Below are 20,462 nucleotides of genomic sequence, written 5' to 3'. Positions count from 1 at the left end.
GGGGCCTATATGTAGGCTTGTGTGCTGCTATGTATGTGTGTGTTGTCTGTAGCTACTACTACCACTCCTCTTCATCCCCTATGGGACATAAGGCTTCAGTGAGCACTCTCCATTGCATTTGCTCCCTGGCAAGATGTTGGGCCTCTCCCCATGACAGATTCATCTGTTCCAGCTCTTGTGTCACAGTGCGCCAGGTGGTTTTGGGCCTCCCAGGTTTTCTTTTGCCAGCTGGTGTCCATCTTAAGGCGACTTTTGTGACGCGGTCCTGCTCCATCCTCAACACGCGTCCTAGCCATCTCAGGCGTCTGTGTGTAATCTCCTTGGTGATGCTCTGGCTTCCCATTTTCTCGTACAGTTCATTTTGGAGATCTTATTAGGCCAGATCTGGCATATTCATCAGAGGCATCCATTATAGAACACTTCCATTCTCCTCATGTCTGTGGAGAATGTGTGTAGCTGCTCTTAACTAAATTGCCTCTTGTGAGATTAATAAAGTTGTTGAATTGAACTAAAATGAAAATAATTAGTGAAAAATATTTTTAGTAAATTGAAACTAAATAGAAAAACTATGTTGCCCTGTTAAAAAAAAAAGCAATGAAAATCAAATAAAACTGTACATAAGTCATTTCAGTATTATTTGTTTTTTAGCTATAATATGTCACTACTGAAAAAAGGAGACATTATGAATTTCCGTCGACTCTCGTGACACTGAACCACCGAACGACTTGACATGAGATGGCACTGTGCCGTAACTGCTTCACATCAGACACTAAAGTAGCGCAAAGATTATGGCTCTTCTCCAACCACGTATTTTGTATGTATGTGTAGCTACATACTTCAGGAAAGCTCATTGTGGGACTGGCTCTAGTGGCTGTAATTCTGCACCAAGGCTGAATTTCAGGAAAGAGACTTCAGATACAGTATTAGGGGACCACTAAGGTCTATATAAAAGAGACTTCAGATACAGTATTAGGGGACCACTAAGGTCTATATAAAAGAGACTTCAGATACAGTATTAGGGGACCACTAAGGTCTATATAAAAGAGACTTCAGATACAGTATTAGGGGACCACTAAGGTCTATATAAAAGAGACTTCAGATACAGTATTAGGGGACCACTAAGGTCTATATAAAATAGACTTCAGATACAGTATTACGGGACCACTAAGGTCTATATAAAAGAAATTTCAGATACAGTATTAGGGGACCACTAAGGCCTATATAAAAGAGACTTCAGATACAGTATTAGGGGACCACTAAGGTCTATATAAAAGAGACTTCAGATACAGTATTAGGGGACCACTAAGGTCTATATAAAAGAGACTTCAGATACAGTATTAGGGGACCACTAAGGTCTATATAAAAGAGACTTCAGATACAGTATTAGGGGACCACTAAGGTCTATATAAAAGAGACTTCAGATACAGTATTAGGGGACCACTAAGGTCTATATAAAAGAGACTTCAGATACAGTATTAGGGGACCACTAAGGTCTATATAAAAGCATCCAAATAACAGCATGTCATGGGACCTTTTAAAAATAAATAAACAAAAACTGAAAGTAAACCTTTCTGGAAAACTGAAAACAAACTAAAACTACCTGTAGCGAACATTAAAACTTTACTAAAATAAAAAACTGATGTAAAATGTAAAACTATTATAGCCTTTGTGTATCAACCTCAACCGGAGCCTTTCATAGTTTGCTGCTGCTGTTGGTCAGAGATTCCAGGGATTCATTTAGTCATGCTGCACACTCATCTCTAACAGGAGATTGCTTTATTCCTCCCTGCCCCTGCTGTTTGTTTCGCAGGATGTGCTCCCAGGAACAGAGCTGAGAGTCTGGTACGGCGCGTTCTATGCCAAGAAGATGGAGAAGCCCATGCTTAAGCCTCCACTTCAAGCAGCACTTCCCCTAGGTAGATGACATCACACGGCACTGATGCTGTTGTAGCGTGTCATGGCAACAGTGCGAGTTGTGTCTTCATATATTTGTTTTTCTCTCTGTTTTACTCAGAGGTGACAGAGACCTCGGAGAAACCTGGAGCCCACATGCCCCCAGTGGCAGAAGAAAACAATGCAGGTGAGATCACTCAAAACATCCATCCCCTCCAGTCAGTACATCCTAGAAATGTCCCGGGTCATGTCTGGGTCAGCTGTTTCTCTCCACAGTGAGTCCAACAGGCTGTTGACAACTTCTCTAAGCTGAGGAAATGCCGTGCCACGGTCACACGCTCTGATTCCCCTACCTCCCTTGTGTCGACCACAGGCAACATGCCGAGTCATGGCGACGAGGTGAAGACGGCAACAGTGCTTCCGGTCGACCCACTCCTGCCCCAAGAGGAGAGCCTGGTCGGCCTGGGTGAGGAGCAGGGCGACCCCCCCGCAGCTCAACCGGGCCCCAAGAGAGGGCCGGGCCGGGGGAGGCGAGCTAAGGGACGCAGGCCCGGAGCTACAGCCACCGCCAGCAAAAACAAAGGTGAACTCCATATCCTGTGGAGATGAAGAGTTGTAAAATGTAAAACATCTTTTGTCGGCCCATGAAAGCGTAAAAGCTTCCTTGGAGACTCACTATCCCGTGCTGACATTCAACTTACATTTTTCTGAGATGGATTTCTTTTTGTGACATAAACATAAACATAAAAATGTTTTATTTATTTTTAAAGCTTTAGTGTGTCACTTTTTGACATTAATGAACGTCACATTCAAGCCATTGCCAAATGAGTTGCTACAAAGCTAATGAAGACTATCAGCTCCACACAACTCTCTCTGGATTCCTGTTGGGTGTGTTCAAATATGGCTGTGTTACAAAAGCCCCCCCGGGTTCCCCCCACAAAAAAAAAAAAAGGAGCGTTTTTTAATCCTCCATGTCTCCCTGGCTACTAGCAACTGCGTGTAGGAGGGGTGGGGGTGGTGCGCGATCGGTGTTTGGTGTTTTAAGCCCCCAATGTTGTCTTCCAGGCAGCGCTGCCTGGAAGGCACTAGGATTAGGAAAATGGTTATGGTTAGGGTTAGGTGCCTTGAAGTCGACAGTCGCAGCCATAGACAGTGGACATTAGTGGACAGAGCATGTGTGACGTCACCCATTGGTTGGTGGAGATCTGCTATGAGTCGTCGAGTTTGCCGTTACGGGCGCAGCCATCCTGGTTGCGGATGGGACGATTTTAGACGAGAGGGAGGAGTGAGGGAGGAGCCACGTTAACTTATACACTTTCACTGGCAATCGCATCATAGCCACGACCTAAAACACCCCCCGCTTTATCTCAGATTTTAAAATCAACGAGACCATAATTCCAAAAATTAACATCATTCTGTGTTGCAGAAGACTTAAAACTAGCGATTGAGACCATAAAGTCATTATGAAAATGTTTTCTTTCTCATAGACTTCTAACCTGACTCCGCCAGATGGATTGCTTCGTATTTGCTCGGCATATCCATCTGGGAACTTTCTGTTGGAGAACTTTTGGGAAGGGGTGAAAATACTGGTTTGCTGATTGGATAAACCATCTGTCTATCACCACCTATGTTGGTGATAGACGGGCCAACTCAACCAATCGGATCAAACTCTTGCCGAAACCAGTCGGGAGAAGAGCAGAAACATCTTTTCCTCCGAGAAAAGCCTCCAGTGCCGTTTTTTGCTCTTCTTTCAATGAAGGAATACTTTCTAATTTGTATAAAACTTGCGCGATAGCTACGCTCATCTCATCCGTGGAAACTGCAATGTTGTTTAGACCAACAGTCCCTTCTCGTTGCGTCACACCTAAACCTGCCTCAAAACCAACGCTGATTGGTCGGTTGTTTGGCGAACGGCTCAAAATTTTCTCTATCTCAAGATGCCAGACTGATCTGCGAGTGGAAAACTGGCGCTCGCGAGATCAGGACGGTCTCACGAGGCTAATAGACTTCTACAGAAACCGACCTCCTTTTGCAACCGCACGTGTCGCCGCCTGGTGGAATTCAGATAGAATGCAGCTTTAAGGAGTCTCCCCCTGCTGGAATTCAAATAGATAGCAGGTTTAAGGAGTCTCCCCCTGCTGGAATTCAAATAGATAGCAGGTTTAAGGAGTCTCCCCCTGCTGGAATTCAGATAGAATGCAGCTTTAAGGCACTTCCGCATTTGCAGCACTTCGCCGAACCGGATGCATTGTCCATTAATATTAACAAACTATGGTCGCAGCGCTGCCTTGAAGTCGGCATTGGGGGCTTAAAACACCATCGAGCTGCGCGATCACGGAAGGCTTGTATCATGTGGACGCAACGACAGTGTTGTTGTCATTACTTAGAATTCCTCATGGGGGGAGACAGCAACTATAGCTTTTAAACAACACTCAAAACATAGCCATCACACAAGCCCACTTGTGGATTGAAGGCGCCCCTTCATTCTTCCATCCTCTTAAAAGAATCTGTCTGGCTATCATTAAACTAGTCTTGACCCAGAGATGGATTTCTAATTGTGATATCAATTAGAACTCCATCTCAGAAAAAGCAAAGGTACTAGTTATTCCACTATGGTCGCATTTCACAATGCAATACAGCTCTCACCTTTTTTCCTACACTCGATATCACTGCACTATCATTGTCACTCTGTCTTCTTACATGTGTAGCACATAACTCTGAACAAGCTGCGACAGGTTCAGGTACATTCTGCAGAGGTTGATGGATGGCATTCCTAAAAAAAAAAAAACGGTTGCAAATATCTAACTGAGGTAGTGGGAGATGGAGCAGCTTGGTGGAAGGTGAATGAAGTTATTCCCGTAGTGCAGAATTAGAGAATCTAATCTTGGTCACAGATAACCAAGCACAGCTTCATGTCTTTATTATTTTAGCCATGGGTGCCAGGGATGGCAGTCTCTCAGTCACTCACTCAGTCAGGCCACAACTTTGGCCCAGACGGAAATATGTCAACAACTACAGGATGGATAACATTGTATACAGACATTTATACACGATCCCCAAAGGATTAATCTTACTGACTTTGGTGATTCTACTCAAAAGTTTACTTTGGCGTAGGTGCTGTGCAATTAATCGAAATTTTAATCACCATTACAATTTTGGCTCCTAATGATCACAAAAACATAATCGAGAAAAACGATTATTTTGCACATTACGTTTTGCAAGTAAACTGTTATTTTTTTCTTGTGTTCTGAATAAGAAATGTTCAAATGGGGAAAAGTATGAAGGGAAATTTCACCAGTTTAAGGTGTTTTCACTGTTGATTTGTTTTAACGGTTTTACTGTTTTTTTGAGTTCAATAAATGCGACATCTTTCCAAAAGTCAATAAGTAATCGTGTTAAATAATCGTGATTTCAATAATGACCAAAATAATCGTGATTAAGATCTTTTCCATCATCGAGCCGCCCTAATTTGTCATTTATGACCGAATACCTGCATAACTAATGGCATACCCATCAACCTCAGCTTTACTTTGTGTTTACAGTCCTTCCAGAAAAATGCATTTTTTTTGTGATTGTTGTTGATTATGCGGCACGTTTTCTTAAAAAATGCGATGGAATATGCAGGATATTTATGCAATTTTATGCGATGAAATTGCGGGAACTTGTAAAAACTGCAGTTTGATGAAAAAGAGAGGAAAAACACCCTGCTTTTCGATGATGTTCACGTCGCGTAATAACGTCACTTCATAACGTCACTTCATAACGTCACTTCATAACGTCACTTCATAATGTTCCCATGGCAACAGGGGGAAATGGCTGCTTTTTCAACTTTCTGCTAAGATATATGTGACTTTTTTGCAACGAAAATGCGGGGATTATGAAATCATGCAAGCCCCGCATATTTTGAGCGGAAATCGGCAATTTATCCGCTGAAAGTGTGGCATATTTGAAAAAATGCGGCCCCCTCATAAATATGCAGACTTTGGCTGATTATGCATTGAATTATGCAATCGCATAATGTTTAGTGCTAGTTAGCAAAGGTTAGCATGCTAACATGCTAAACCATAATGTGAATATGATAAACATTATACCTGCTAAACATCAGCATTTTCATCATGAGTAGCCTATGTTAAAGGGATAGTTCAGATGTTTGGAAGTAGAGTTCTATGAGCTACTTCTCCATAGTCAGAGTGTTAGCTACAGTAGATGGCGGTCGGCGCGCCCCCAGTTTGCGGAAACGGGCCAGAGCAATTCACTGGCGTGGACGGGGGCAGCAGCTAAACCGATTATAGCCACATAAAAAACAGGACCACCTAAAACAAACGATATCTGTTTAAGTGTATGCTATATTTTGAATATTTTCACTGCTTTACCTTGCTGTCAGACAGCCCTGCAGCCCCCGTCAGCAGTACATTATAGCGTCCGTGTCGGTACTCCTGCCCGCTTCTCCAAACTGGGGGCACGCCGAACGCCATCTACTGTAGCTAACACACTGACTATGGAGAAGTAGCTCATACAACTCTACTTCAAAATATCCAAACTATCCCTTTAACATACTATGGTTAGCATTTGCACAGAGCATATCAGCTTATCCCTTTAAACAGACACTTTAGAGTTCTAATCTATCCTATTGTTAAACCAGCTACATTACATCCAGTGCAATCTTTATTCAGGGTTACAAGTCTCCAAGACCTTGTCTGTGTGTATGTTTATGTAATTTTCTGTTGTTATACATGTATGCTTTGTTTCCTTACTTGGGTGTTTGTCATTTGTGGTAATGTTTCATGTATGTCTTTTGGTGTTATTCATCTTATGTATGTCTGTATGTATGTCTATGTCGTCTTTTTTTTATATGAGCTACCCAGGGATGCAAAAAGAATTTCAGCCCTGGCTGTTTAAAGTTATATCATATCGTATTTAGCCCAAAGCACTGCTGTGCCTATGTACAGCATTACACAGCTGCTAGCATGGCTGTTGTTGATATACCTTTTCTTTGCATTTTGATTTATAGTTATTTAATTTAAAGTTATAATTTAATTTATGGCTCAACATGTGTTATATTTACGGTCATTATAAAGAATACAGTTTCTGGTTCAACTGTAAAATATCATCTCCTTGAAACGCAGTACCTTCAGTAACCACATTCAAGGTCCTTGGCAAAACTGTTTATGTTTAAAGAAAAGAAGAGGATATCTGTGGATATGTATTGTTATTGTTATTAAATTTCTGGTTGACATTGGATTGCTGATGTGTGCAGATGTGAAGCCCTCGGTGGAGAGCTCCAAGCCGGCGGCCCCAGAGGCAACAGCAGCAGCAGCAGCAGCAGCAGGGAGCAGCAGCCTGCGGAGCACCGCTGACGGCGGGGCCGTCCCCAAGAGACACAAAGCCAGAGAGCACAAGAGGGTGTACCGCTGCTCCCTCTGCAACAAGGTCTTCCAGAACAGCAGCAACCTCAACAGACACATCCGATCGCATGGTACGTGGAGATCAGCCAGTCGAGAAGCTACTTTTGGCTTTCAAAGCAGTGTTGCTCTCTTTCTGAGATGGCACGGAATTCCGATACAGTGATATTGGGAATGATAAGATAGGATAAGATGGACTTTATTAATCTCACACTGGGGAAATAAACCTTGTTACCGAATAAGGAAAATACACGTTAAAGTAGAGCTGGGCGATAGAGAGAAAATCAGATATCACGATATTCTTGACCAAATGCCTCGATATCGATATTGCGGCGATATTCTAGGGTTGACAATTTGTGCTTTAACAAAATATCTTCACACTTAGATTTTAGTTAAATAATCATCAGTAATGTGGGGAAAAGGCAAATAATAGAACAGCTAGAACAGTCTGGTAAGTTCAGAAAAGTACATCACTTTACTGTAATGCAGCCTTTAAAACCAGGAAAAGACACCACTTGTCATATCATGATATTACGATATCCAAAATCTAAGACGATATCCAGTCTCATATCACGATATCGATATAATATCGCTATATTGCCCAGCCCTACGTTAAAGGTGCTCTAAGCGATGTTGGGTGACGTTACTTCTTCTTGACGTTCAAAGTATTTTCAAACAAAACGAGACTAGCTCGCCCCTCCCTCCTCCTCATCCCATCCCCTCCCTCTCCCTTCCATGCTTCCGCGCACTAACCCCCCAACCCCCACCCCCAACTCCTCCTTGTCTGTTATTGGCTGGAACGCTTTGTTATGTTTGGTGGTGCAGGTTGGCGCAGTTTGTTTTTGTTGCCGTTTGTGGAGCCTGGGCTGTCTACAGAGACTGTTTTTTTTTACAGTGTGTTCAGGGGACAGGCAGCTGGCGGATAGTGAGGAGATGTTTGCTGTATGTGACAAAAAATGTTGTAGCCTAAAAACCGCGTGACATCGCTTAGAGCACCTTTTAAATAGAAACAGAATAGAAGGAAGATAAAACAATAGAAAATATAAGAATAACAGGGTTTTGGGGGGGAGGGACCATGCACGGCAGTAACCGTGATCGGTCTTTGTACAGTAAAAGAGTCTGTGTTACCTTATTTGACAGATGTCATGTCTATGCATTGACCTGTCATTTCTTTATAGAATATATAGTATGTCTGAGTAAATTAAACCCCAATTAACAAAACTCATAAATCATATTAATCTTTAAATAAATCACCGGCAGGGTCCGGTATAGCCAGACTCTGGAGATAAAACAGACATTAGCTCTTATATCGTCACCTTCCTAAAATAATGGCCTAAGTCACACGCTTGACACAGGCCGTTATACTGAAGGTGTAGAATCACATGACATGTTCAACTGAGGATATAGGCAATTTTACCAGAGGTGGCCAGCACCATAATGAGATGATTTAGGCAAAAAAATATATTTTTGTAAAAAAATTACTTGGGCCATTATTTTAGGAAGGTGACGATATTCAAGTTTATGTTCTGCTTGTTCAACGGTTGTTTGGTCTATTGCTCTTTAACACATTCGGAGAGGATTTGGATTGCTGTTTTTCTTCTCAATTCTTATCATTCTGGCGCTGGTGATTTTCCTTTTGGGGGTGGCTGAAACCTCTTTGGGGGGTGGTGCCAAAATCCCTCTATTCAGGAAAAACCCTGAATAAAAGAAATAATATCAATGTTTATACTGTCAACACCTCTATTACAGTATATACAGACAGTAAAAAAACCAACTAATGGGTGGATATTGTGAGTATTAAGGAATCCCTTCTTGCATATTCTCCCAGGTGATAAGCTGTTCAAATGCGATGAGTGTGACAAGTTGTTCAGCCGCAAGGAGAGTCTAAAGCAGCACATCTCTTACAAGCACAGCAAGAACATGGTGAGTAGCACTCCACGCTGTTAGCTCAGGAGAGTTGACTACGCCTGCTAGTTCATGTATTGATGTGTCTTCTTTTTTACCAGCCTGACCAGGACTACAAATATAAATGCAACACGTGTGAGAAATCCTTTCGCCTGGAAAATGCCTTAAAGTTCCACAACTGTCGGACAGGTAGGCTAGGCGTTTTATTTTTCCTTAAAATATGAAGTTATTTTTTGAAAATGTTTCTGATCACTTTTTCTTCAACTTTCTGTTTATTAAAGTGTTCATATTTTGCTTTTTAGCTTTTCCCCTTTCCTTTATTGTGTTATATATCTTTTTGTGCATGTTGTAGGTTTACAAAGTGAAAAAATCCCAAAGTCCACCCCAAATGGACTTACCATCTCCAACAGAAAACACTGTTCACCAACTGCTCCAAACAGCTCTGTTGTAGTCCAGCCTTTACTTCAGAGACAAACATGGTCACTTTGTAACACACGTTATAATGCTCGCCTAGCTGCTAGCGTGGCTCGCCCTCATACTCTGCTTCTGACTGGCTAGTAGTCCTTACCTAGCTACTGTCAGGGCACCGCCTCATTACTTACTGAGCATGTGCGACTGACAACAAAGATGTTATAGAAGTGAGATGTCTCACTCTGTAGCTACAACAGAGAGCTCAACACACACAGGGTGAAAAGAGGAGCTGCAGCAATGTGCAGTACAACAAAAATATGATGTTTTCTGAAAATGAAACCATGTAAACCTATTCTGGTACAACCTCTAAATACAACTATGAACCTGAAAATGAGCATAATATGGGTGCTTTAAACAATTTTAAACACAAACATACATTTGGGTTGTTACATTTTACGTTTTAAATCCAGGGGTCTCTTATTCTCCTGTCTGTCTCCTTACACTGAGTTACAGGTTACCTCCACAGCTTACTTACTTACACACACACACACACACACACACACACACACACACACACACACACACTCACACACACACAAACACTTCATACTCCTAACCGTGTACATCATATTTTCCCATAACTGCGTCATTTTTAATCCTTTTACACATAGCAAAACCAACAAGGTAACAACACACACCAAAAGATGTAGAAGCCATATAATTGGCATTAAAGTGCCCATATTATGAAAATAACACTTTTTCTGGGATTTGGGGTGTTCTTTTGTGTCTCTGGTGCTTCCACACACATACAAACTTTGAAAAAAAATCCATCCATGCTGTTCTGAGTGAGATACGGTTTCTGAATGTGTCCTGCTTTCAGTCTCCTAGTGAGCTGTTCAAAATCGGCCTCGGACTGTGACGTCACAGTCCGAAATGAGCTGGCTAACCACAACCGTTAGCTCGTAGCGTTAGCCGGCTAATGCTACGTCGTTCTCAATAGCAAAGCACTGCTACAACACACACAAGTTCACCATAATCTACAAAAGAACTACTTACATGTGCGCCCTCATTTAGAAGTCTCCCAGCTAATCCTGCCTTGTAACTGACCAAAGTTGGAGAAACAGGCTTTCTTTTACTGTCTCTAGAGTTAGCTAGCTGACATGCTCTATATCTGAGCTACTGCACATGTGCGAGTGCAATCAAAGATAGTACAGAAGATGAAAAGAGGTCTCACTCTGTAGCTAAAACAGAAACCAGGTGAAAAGAGGATCTGCAGCAGTGAGAGAGAGCTGTGCAGTACAACAACAATATGGTGTTTTTAGAAAATTAAACCATGTAAACCTATTCTGGTACAACCTTAAAATACAGTTATGAACCTGAAAATGAGCATAATATGGGCGCTTTAACGGCCACAGCTACCCCGCATCACATACAGTTACATGGAATAAAACACACCGGATTCAATGAATTCCATCTTCTTCTCTCCAGACGACAAGACGTTCCAGTGCGACATCTGCTCGCGGTTTTTCTCCACCAACAGTAACCTTTCCAAGCACAAGAAGAAGCACGGCGAGAAGCTCTACTCCTGTGAAATCTGCAACAAGATGTTCTACCGCAAAGATGTGATGCAGGAGCACCACAGGAGGCACGGTGTGGGTGAGGCTACGTTTACATTGCTACCTTTCTGAAAAAAAATGACATGTGAAAACACGTCTGACCCCGTTTTGGTTTGGAATCTGCGGGGTCGTGTTGCGGTCTCAACGGCCGCAAACCGAGACCTTTGGCAGCACCGACCCTGACGCCAACGTTTCGCCGCCTGATTGGGTCTTATCGGTCATGACGTCTCGTTCTCTGAGACTAAGTTACAACTACCAGCAACGGGAGTGCAGCGGAGTCTACGCGCTGCCTCCTTTTTAGGCCCAGTGTACGAGAATGTTGATGAGATATGCGGTTTGGGCGTGTTAGTTTAAACGGATATTCGTTTTTCCACTGGAGCTAAAATCACTGGTGTGCACGGAGATTGCCTTTGGCTCAAACTCTCGCTTAAAAACCAAATCTTAGCAATGTCAGTGTAACCGGAGTCCCACAAGAGCAGAGAGCAAGGCTTTGTTTTGTTTTCTTTATCAGGTTTAGTTTTCAGAAAGGGCCACCGGGAGACTTTGTGTGAAATATTGACTTTGTGTTTAGGGGCATCATTCACAATACGATGCCTTTCGCATTGTGAAAGGCTGCGTCATATCAGAGTTTTTTTGTGTAAATGGAAAGAAAATAGCAGAAAACTGACCTTTTAAAATGTAACTATTTCTTTTTTTTTTTTTTTTAGTGGTGCCTTTTTATATTCAATTCAATGTTCAATTTGTTTAATAAAAGAATGTTAGAAATGATTTCCTATTCAACAAGTTGTATTTTAGCAGAATACTGAAAGCAGCAGAAAGGCAGAACTGAGTACACTTTTATTCCGTTTTATTTATCACAAGTAATATCGTTATCGCGATATTCAACAACTCTATCGTGGATGGATGGATGTTTTTTTTTTGTTTTTGTTTTTTTTTTATTCGGGACAGTGCACATTAATGAACAATCTAACATTTCTGTACAGACTGTAAATGAGCCAGGTTATAGCATAAATGCTCATTTTCACCTGTAGTCCCGAGGCAGGAAGACAACAACATACAAGACAATGCAATGTTAATTAAGATCATTTGTTTTCACAGTCTGTTTCATGCACATGGCTATATTTATGGACAAATACATCAACAGATAACATAAAGACAGGTATATAGACACATAGAAACAACCACGATGACACAACGACACCGGATCTATACAAAGTCAGCGAGATGATAGTTTGTTCGGCAGTGTTATGGCAGGAGGGACAAAACTTCTGCCAAAGCGAGTCCTTCTACACCTCAGAGTCCTGTGTCTGGCCGCAGTGTAAAGTGTGGATATGGAGGGGGGATTGGTGTCATTGACCATGGTGAGGGCAAGGCGTGTGATGGCTCCTTGGTTCAGGTCTGAGATGTAGGGTCTAGGGGAGCTGATAATTTTGTAGGCAACGTGTGATCTAGCAGCAGAGAGCTCCACCCTGCATCAAACTATGTCACCATATTTCTCCTGTTGGGCCTTTTTATTTAAGCTCTTTGCTGAACTATAACCCCCAATGCATCTGGACAGGACCAAAGCACATGAAGAGAGAGGAGCTGGAGGTCAACGGAGAAGAGGGGAGCAGGTACAGGAAGGAGCCGTCCCCCTGTCCCATCTGTGGCAAGGTGAGATTTTAATGTCATTCATGGCAGCAGGTCAAAAGAGCTAAACTTAAGTGCTTCCTGGAGGATTAAAATGTACTGTGGGGCTTCAGAAGTACTCGGTCTGTGACGTGGGTGTGTGTGTGTTTTTGTGTGCACAGGTGTTCTCCTGCAGGAGCAACATGAACAAGCATCTGTTGACTCACGGCGATAAGAAGTACACCTGTGAAATCTGCGCTCGCAAGTTCTTCCGCGTGGACGTCCTCCGAGATCACATTCACGTTCACTTCAAGGTGAGACAGTTCAGTTTCACTAGTCCTCAAAGGATCTACTTTCTACCTCTACTTTAATACAATTCAGACTTTTTACTGCACCGTGTTCAACTGAGGTTTTATACCTTTTAGTTCCTAGTTTCATTGCACAATGAGATTAATTATACAAAATATAATCAACAAATAATAATGTTATGACAGATTAAGATACAACTTTATTGATCACTGGGGGACATTCACAACCCAGCAGTATCTAAATATGTTAAAATTGAAACATTAAGGTGATGAACACATTAATGCATCAATAATTATAATCCAACAATATGCTATTCTTTTTTTCTGAGATGGGCCATTCTGCATAAAGAGTACTTTTACATTGGGTACTTCAAGTATATGTTGATGCTAATACCTTTTGTACTTTTACTAAAGCAGACTTTTTCTTTTTTTTTTTTAAGATCAATTTTTTATTTATTGTTTCATTTTAAACAATAAAGCAGACTTTTTTTTGACTGCAGGACTTTTCCTTGTAACAGTATTTCCACACAGTCATATTGCTACTTTAACTTAAGCACAAGATCTGAGTACTTGTTCCACCACTCCACCTAATACTCAGTCCATGCAGCCTTTAATGACAGCAGTGTATCCTCGCTTCCAACACAGGGAATTTGATTGATAAAGGTCATCTCAGGCAGATTTTAAAGGGGGAACTATGCAGTTTTTTTTTTTTTAGCTTAATGTACCTTAACTGAACAGCTTCGGAGTCATTGGAATGGTTATATTACTTTTTTTCGGGTTGAATGGTGGTCGTCTCGCTCCCCCGTAGCGCCTGTGAGCGGGAAAAACCACCCTTGCAACTTTCGGCCAGCGAGCCGCTGGCCTCAACGTCAGGAAGTATGCCGTCATATCAGGTCTCGCCATGTAACAAATTGCTTCGCGGCACTGCACACATACAGGAACCGAATAACAAGGTAGTGATGGAGTTTTTCACACTATCGTCATGGCTGAGCCGGCTAAAAAGAAGCAGAAAGCTAGGAAAGCATTGTCGGAGGAACAGAGGAAGAGGAAACGGCAGACTGACCGAGCGAGGAGTCAGGCACGAGTAAACATAGGAGCTGCCAAATATTCCCAAGCTGTAGGGGGAGCTCTAGAGAGAAACCGGCCAGCAAAAAGCGAAGAAATTGCCAAAACTGCATAGTGCCTCTTTAATAACATCAAAACATTCAGAAAAAGGTGTACAACTATTTGCGCAGCATAGACTAAATCTCTGGTATCTGGTCATTCGTTATTGCATTTTCAAACATGTTTTTCCTCCAAAATATTGCTAAAACCTAGTACTTCTGTAACATCCTCTTATGCACAACCAAGTTATAACCCTGGGCCTGCATATGCACTGAACTAAAGACCCTCCTCTGGTCCATTCGGTGTCCAGGAGCTCACTCATTAGCTACTCTGACACTCGGCGTTCACTGGGGTTCAGGCAGCCAATGAAAGCGCAATGTAACGTGGTGGTGTACTGGCTATTCCGTTTCACCATTACAGCCACTGCCCATGTCCATATCCTACCCATAGAAATAAATCTTTATGGTCCTACCAAAACGCTGTAGGCTAATGTAGCATGTGTGTGTGAATCAGGGAAAACGAATAAATACTGATTGTTTCTTAAATGATATCAAATACGACAAAACGGGATGATTAGATGGTTAAAACACTGTGTTTGGTCTCAACTAAAGCTAGGACTCCCAAACATTTCACATTTCCAACTTCCCTTTATTAATCATACCACACCCACAAGTACCATGGTGTGGCCTAGGTGTCAATCAAAATCAGTGGATACCCAGAACTATAACCAAAATATAGGGAGTCTTGAAATAATAACTATAAATATATTTTGGCTCATACAGGTGGATTTAAGTTAGGGTTAGCCCTTCTAGGCTATAGAAGAAGAGTAGTGAGTGATGTATTCCTTTAATGGGGGGGGGGCTCTTGTTTGGGTCATGCCATGGATAAATGGTCCATATTAAATGAAGTGGTAGATGTCACTATGGTTCTCGAATAGCACCTTAGATCATACATGTTTCAGTAAATTTGGTTTGGACACCCTGTCTGGATCTCAGCGCTCGTTGAGCAGAATCATCTCTACGGGTTGTGTTTGTTCCAGGACATCGCCTTAATGGACGAGCAGGAGAGAGAGGCCTTCATCAACAAGATTGGCATTTCAGCAGACGACAGCGACGAAACGGACGACGACGAAGAGGAAGACGATCCCGAGCACCACAAGTACAACTGCAAGAAATGCCAAGTAAGCTTTGGCCTGGAGATGACCTGCAGACTCCCACACACACTTTAACTCCTTTATCATATTCACTTGTAATGATATCCAAACAATTCAGTTGAAGCCCATTTTAGATAATGTTGTAACATGTTTTGTCTCTTCTCCCCAGTTATCTTGAGCAGAGTGTCCATTGAACAGTTCATGAACATGCTCAAGGCCCTCTGATTCATACGGCTAAGAGCAGATAGGCGTGTAGTCTGGTTCATTCGCCGGCTAGTTCCACCGGATGGCCCTCACTTTTCCGCTTTCTTTGAGTTACCTTTAAACTCCGGTCGCATCAAGCAACATTAACCCGCAACTTCTGAGCAACGTTACATGCTGAAAATGGCAAGTTTTGAAGAAAATTTGGATGGTGCAACATGGCAGGGCTGCTTAATTCTTTTGGGGAATGATTGTAAAGATTTACAAAAGAATATATTTATGGCATTTCCTCTCTAACTGGGACGTTTTGGGACCGATTGGTGGGATTGCTGGGGACCAAGTACACACCAAGATATGAAATAGCTAAACAGTTAGCTTCATGTAATATTATATATGGCGTTTTCTTTTGCGGGGTGCAGATTTTCCACCTGAGACTATTCAGCAGAGCCACCGTTGCTGCGTCCGGAGCTTAGCGCCGCCCAAGACCATTGTTATTAGTTTCATAAAATGCAAACAACCCAGTCTTTCCTGTTGCCTGACCGGCTGTGGAGGTCTGGCAACGCGAGACTAATGAGCAGCACATATCTTTTGTTTTTCACTCACAGTCCCAAAATTCCTGAGCTCCCTATGTCTGTGTCTCTAGCTGTCATTTGCGAAGGGCAAAGAGTACCTGAAGCACATCATGGAGCAGCACAAGGAGAGGGGCTACGGCTGCGGGATCTGTAACCGACGTTTCGCACTGAAGGCCACGTACAATGCTCACCTGGTGATCCACAGAGAGCAGCTGCCTGACCCTGCAGTGCAGAAGTAAGCACTAAAACATATTCTACTGCTCATTTGTGGCTGTGGTCTTTATGTTTGCTTAGCCTTGTCCAATTAAGGCTGAGTTAATGGATAGGATGGAGACTCTCCGCTGAGGTCTGTTGTATACTGGTTATATGACAAATACTACAGACGCTATTTAGAAGTGTGCTGATGAGGAGAGTCCGTGTGAAAGCCTTTTCTTTTTTTTTATTCATTCCTGAGATGTAGATAAAGAGAAGCAGATGTGTTGGAGTATGCATTTGCAACTAAATATAAGGAAGGGGTTGCTGATCATGTGTACACTGAGGCTACATCTACACCTCTGCGTTTTGGTTTAAAAACATATTTCTTTTGCTATGTTTACGCCTGGCATCCACACTACTCCGGCGATTCTGAGCTCCTAAAACGGAGACATTAGGTAACACTGCTGCCCCCGTTTTAGTTTGAAAAAGGAAAAAAAAAGTCTGGACGGGCACAAACGGAGACCTTAGGTAGGCTTACAGACCTTTCAGTAACAGTTCCACCTCGCCGTCGGTCCAAGCTAATAAATCCCTGCTCTTACTTTTCACCATTGTTCTTTCATCAAAGTATTTTCAACTTATACAGCCATGATTTTCAACCGCAGTAATGTCAGACAATCTGCATCCTGTTTACACCGGCACACACATACCCAGTGTGTGTGTGAATGGTCATGTGATAAGTGCTGTCAGACGTGTGAATATGGATGGAGATTAGTTCTGCTACTGGGGCTAAAACTCTTGTGTGAGCCGAGATTGTTTTTGTCTCTAAATGCCGCTGAAAAATGAAAACTTAGAAGTGTAATCTCTATTGAGAAAGTTCAGGTCAGGATGTATAGTAGCTCAATGCAATACTGTAGCTAAAAGTATATGGTCTGTAATCATTTCAAATCTGCTCCTCTGTCCTAAAAGGTACATCCATCCATGTGAAATTTGTGGCCGGATCTTCAATAGTATTGGTAACCTGGAAAGGCACAAGATCATCCACACTGGTGAGCACCAGCCTGAGATCAAATGTTTGTCCCATTATGTGTGTAAGGTCCTGAGGTAAGGTCAAGGGGTGTGTGTGTGTGTGTGTGTGTGTGTGTGTGTGTGTGTGTGTGTGTGTGTGTGTGTGTGTGTGTGTGTGTGTGTGTGTGTGTGTGTGTGTGTGTGTGTGTGTGTGTGTGTGTGTGTGTGTGTGTGTGTCTGTGTGTGTGTGTGTGTTGTGTGTGTGTCTGTGTCCCAGGGTTTTTATAGTAAACTAACATAAGCAGTGAAAAATATTATTTACAAAGCTAAAAAATAAAAAAATAAACCCTTCACTAAACTGAAACTATACTGCCAGGTTAAAAAAAAAAAAAAAAAAGTGAAGATATATATATATATATCCGCATGAGTTTTTCTCGTGACACTGAACCACAGAAATTGAACAGACATGAGATGGCGCTGTGCCCTAATTTCTTCACATCAGACAGTGAAGGAGTGCAAAGATTTAACATTAAACATCATGGCTATTCTCCAACCATGTATTTTGTATGTAAATGTAGCTATATACTTCTGATACATTATACCTGGCCCTGACAAAAACCAACAAAAAATGCTGTAAAACTAAATCTATAAAAGCTAAACCGTAAAAATAAAATGGAGAAGAAAAAAAAAAACACCATTCTAAACTATTATGATCTTGTGTCATCCAGGGGTGAAGAGCCACGGCTGTGATAAGTGTGGCAAATCCTTTGCAAGAAAGGACATGCTGAAGGAGCACCTGAGGGTTCACGATGACATCCGGGACTTCCTGTGTGCAGAGTGCGGGAAAGGTCAGCTCCTCGCTGCCGCCGCTGCTGCATCGTCACGCGTCTCGTTACTATTTTCCTCGCTATGTAAACGGCACGATCAATACTCATCATCTGATGTTTGGATCATCCCCATGTTGACTAGATCTCCTCCTGTGCAGGCATGAAGACCAAGCACGCTCTGAGGCACCACATGAAGCTTCACAAGGGCATCAAAGAGTACGAGTGCAAGGAGTGTAACCGCAAGTTTGCCCAGAAGGTCAACATGCTGAAGCACTACAAGAGACATACGGGTCAGTCCAAACGTGTGTTACTGATTCACAAAAAGGTGCAAGAGGATACAGACCGGTGCAATCAATATAACCTTAAACAGACATAGACATGTGATCGCTACATGTGCATTCTCACGTGCTGTTGACAGTGCAGTCTTCACAGAAAGCACATCAAGTTACGGTTTGTTTTACCCACAGGTATAAAGGACTTCATGTGTGAGCTGTGTGGAAAGACGTTCAGTGAGAGGACGACTCTAGAAACGCACAAACTCATCCACACAGGCAAGTGTCTCATGTCAGGCCATGATGATGATAATAACAAAAAAATAATAATTGCAAGACAGTTACAAGCTAAACATGGGAGGTTGTTCTTTGTGGTAAGACCAAAACTGATTCTGCAGTCTGATTTATGCAGCCAGAATAAAAAAAAAAAAAAATACCACTCAAAAAGGAAAAGGACATGTTTAATGTAAAACACTAAACGTTGAAGGGTGGAAGATGGTTTGGTTGGGAACAGAGGGAGAGATGGTATCAATGTGAAGTATTAAATGTAGTAAAAAGTGGTGTTACGTGTAGAAACTTAGGCTAGGCTACCTGTTTCCAGGCCTGGGTGCTAGGCTAAGCCTGCATGTAGCTTCATATTTACCACTCAGAAATGCGAGTGGTGGCAATCTATTTATCTAACTCTCTGCAACTATAAGGAAAAAGTATTAGGCTTCATATTTCTGTTTCATTCTTTACCTAACAGTAATATTTATTGATGGATTCAGTCATATTTTCAACTATATTTTGTCACTTTCTGGGCTCCGTAGCATATCTAAAGTTAAATGTTAAGGTCAAAACTGCATACGCAATAAACTCCAGCAAGTAGTCTGCAAATGGTTTACAGCTGACCCAGTCACCCCCCCCCCCCCCTCTCTCTCTCCCTACAGTGGGTAAGACGTGGACGTGTGCGACATGCGATAAGAAGTACCTGACAGAGTACATGCTGCAGAAGCACGTCCACCTCACTCACGAGAAGGTGGAGGCCCAGTCGTGTCACCTCTGCGGGACCAAAGTGTCCACCCGCGCTTCCATGAACCGACATCTGCGACGCAAACACCCCGAGGTGAGCCGAGTGCGGACACGGTCACGTCGGGAAATGATCCGTGTGTTCTACCACGCAGGCCAGTTGTTGTCATCATTGGATCCTAAGTGTCATCGTTGTCCTTTTGTTCTCTCCAGGTGGTGTCTGTCAGAATGGATGAGTTTGATGAACTTCAGGAGGCCTCGACAATCACAATCAATGATTCGTCTATCAGCATTGTGCAGGTGAGATTGTCGTGGCTACACCTCAACCCAATAGTTTGAAATGTCGAAGCTTCATTCATGCCACTGCCATTCAAAGTCTAAATCAGTATTTGAATGCATTGTTTTGCATGTCTATTCATTCTGTTTAAACCTGGTATTTCTGTACAGTTGCAGATAAAGATTAGGCTACACAGAATTTTAAAAGTAAAGTATTATACCCATTTTAGAATAAGATTCCAGTGGTGTCTGCGTACTCTTTAAGACTTGTGTCATCTCAACATTTCCAATAACTCCAGATGTTGTAAAGTCCAAATATCAAATTGAACAAAGATAGATTTAATCATTAACGAAAGTTACAACATAAAATCTTTTTTTTTCTTCAAGATTATTTTTTGGGCATTTTTAGGCTTTTACTTCCACAGGACAGATGAAGACATGAAAGGGGGAGAGAGAGGGTGAATGACATGCAGCAAAGGGCCGCAGGTCGGAGTCGAACCCGCGGCCGCTGCATCGAGGAGCAAACCTCTGTATACGTGCGCCTGCTCTACCAACTGAGCTAACCCGGCCACGTTACAACATGTTTTTATCTGACAAAATGTCCTGCTTCAATCCATATTTCTTGGCATTTAGCTTTTCAAAAAAAACCATTTCCACTGCGGTCAAAAAGCTGCTTGCTCTGCCGCTTGCCACACGCGACTGGGGT

General features: G+C 42.3%; 1 protein-coding gene across 4 annotated transcripts in view; it reads left to right on the top strand.

Annotated features, from left to right (window-relative positions):
* prdm15 (PR domain containing 15) overlaps nucleotides 1-20,462 on the top strand; it is a 29,500-nt gene that overhangs the window by 3,108 nt on the left and 5,930 nt on the right. For all 4 annotated transcript variants that reach the window (XM_039777475.1, XM_039777472.1, XM_039777474.1 and 1 more), the window contains exons 6-22: nucleotides 1,811-1,916; nucleotides 2,015-2,080; nucleotides 2,267-2,476; nucleotides 7,151-7,369; nucleotides 9,124-9,218; nucleotides 9,302-9,389; nucleotides 11,100-11,267; nucleotides 12,786-12,880; nucleotides 13,018-13,149; nucleotides 15,287-15,427; nucleotides 16,245-16,408; nucleotides 17,335-17,414; nucleotides 18,102-18,221; nucleotides 18,359-18,490; nucleotides 18,668-18,751; nucleotides 19,402-19,577; nucleotides 19,694-19,780. In XM_039777475.1, coding sequence (XP_039633409.1) covers nucleotides 1,811-1,916; nucleotides 2,015-2,080; nucleotides 2,267-2,476; nucleotides 7,151-7,369; nucleotides 9,124-9,218; nucleotides 9,302-9,389; nucleotides 11,100-11,267; nucleotides 12,786-12,880; nucleotides 13,018-13,149; nucleotides 15,287-15,427; nucleotides 16,245-16,408; nucleotides 17,335-17,414; nucleotides 18,102-18,221; nucleotides 18,359-18,490; nucleotides 18,668-18,751; nucleotides 19,402-19,577; nucleotides 19,694-19,780 — 2,163 coding nt within the window. The remainder of the gene's footprint in view (nucleotides 1-1,810; nucleotides 1,917-2,014; nucleotides 2,081-2,266; nucleotides 2,477-7,150; nucleotides 7,370-9,123; nucleotides 9,219-9,301; nucleotides 9,390-11,099; nucleotides 11,268-12,785; nucleotides 12,881-13,017; nucleotides 13,150-15,286; nucleotides 15,428-16,244; nucleotides 16,409-17,334; nucleotides 17,415-18,101; nucleotides 18,222-18,358; nucleotides 18,491-18,667; nucleotides 18,752-19,401; nucleotides 19,578-19,693; nucleotides 19,781-20,462) is intronic.

The sequence above is a fragment of the Perca fluviatilis genome, chromosome 16, assembly GCF_010015445.1.
Source record: "Perca fluviatilis chromosome 16, GENO_Pfluv_1.0, whole genome shotgun sequence".
Classification (NCBI taxonomy): domain Eukaryota; kingdom Metazoa; phylum Chordata; class Actinopteri; order Perciformes; family Percidae; genus Perca; species Perca fluviatilis.
This window is presented reverse-complemented; position numbering and strand designations above follow the sequence as displayed.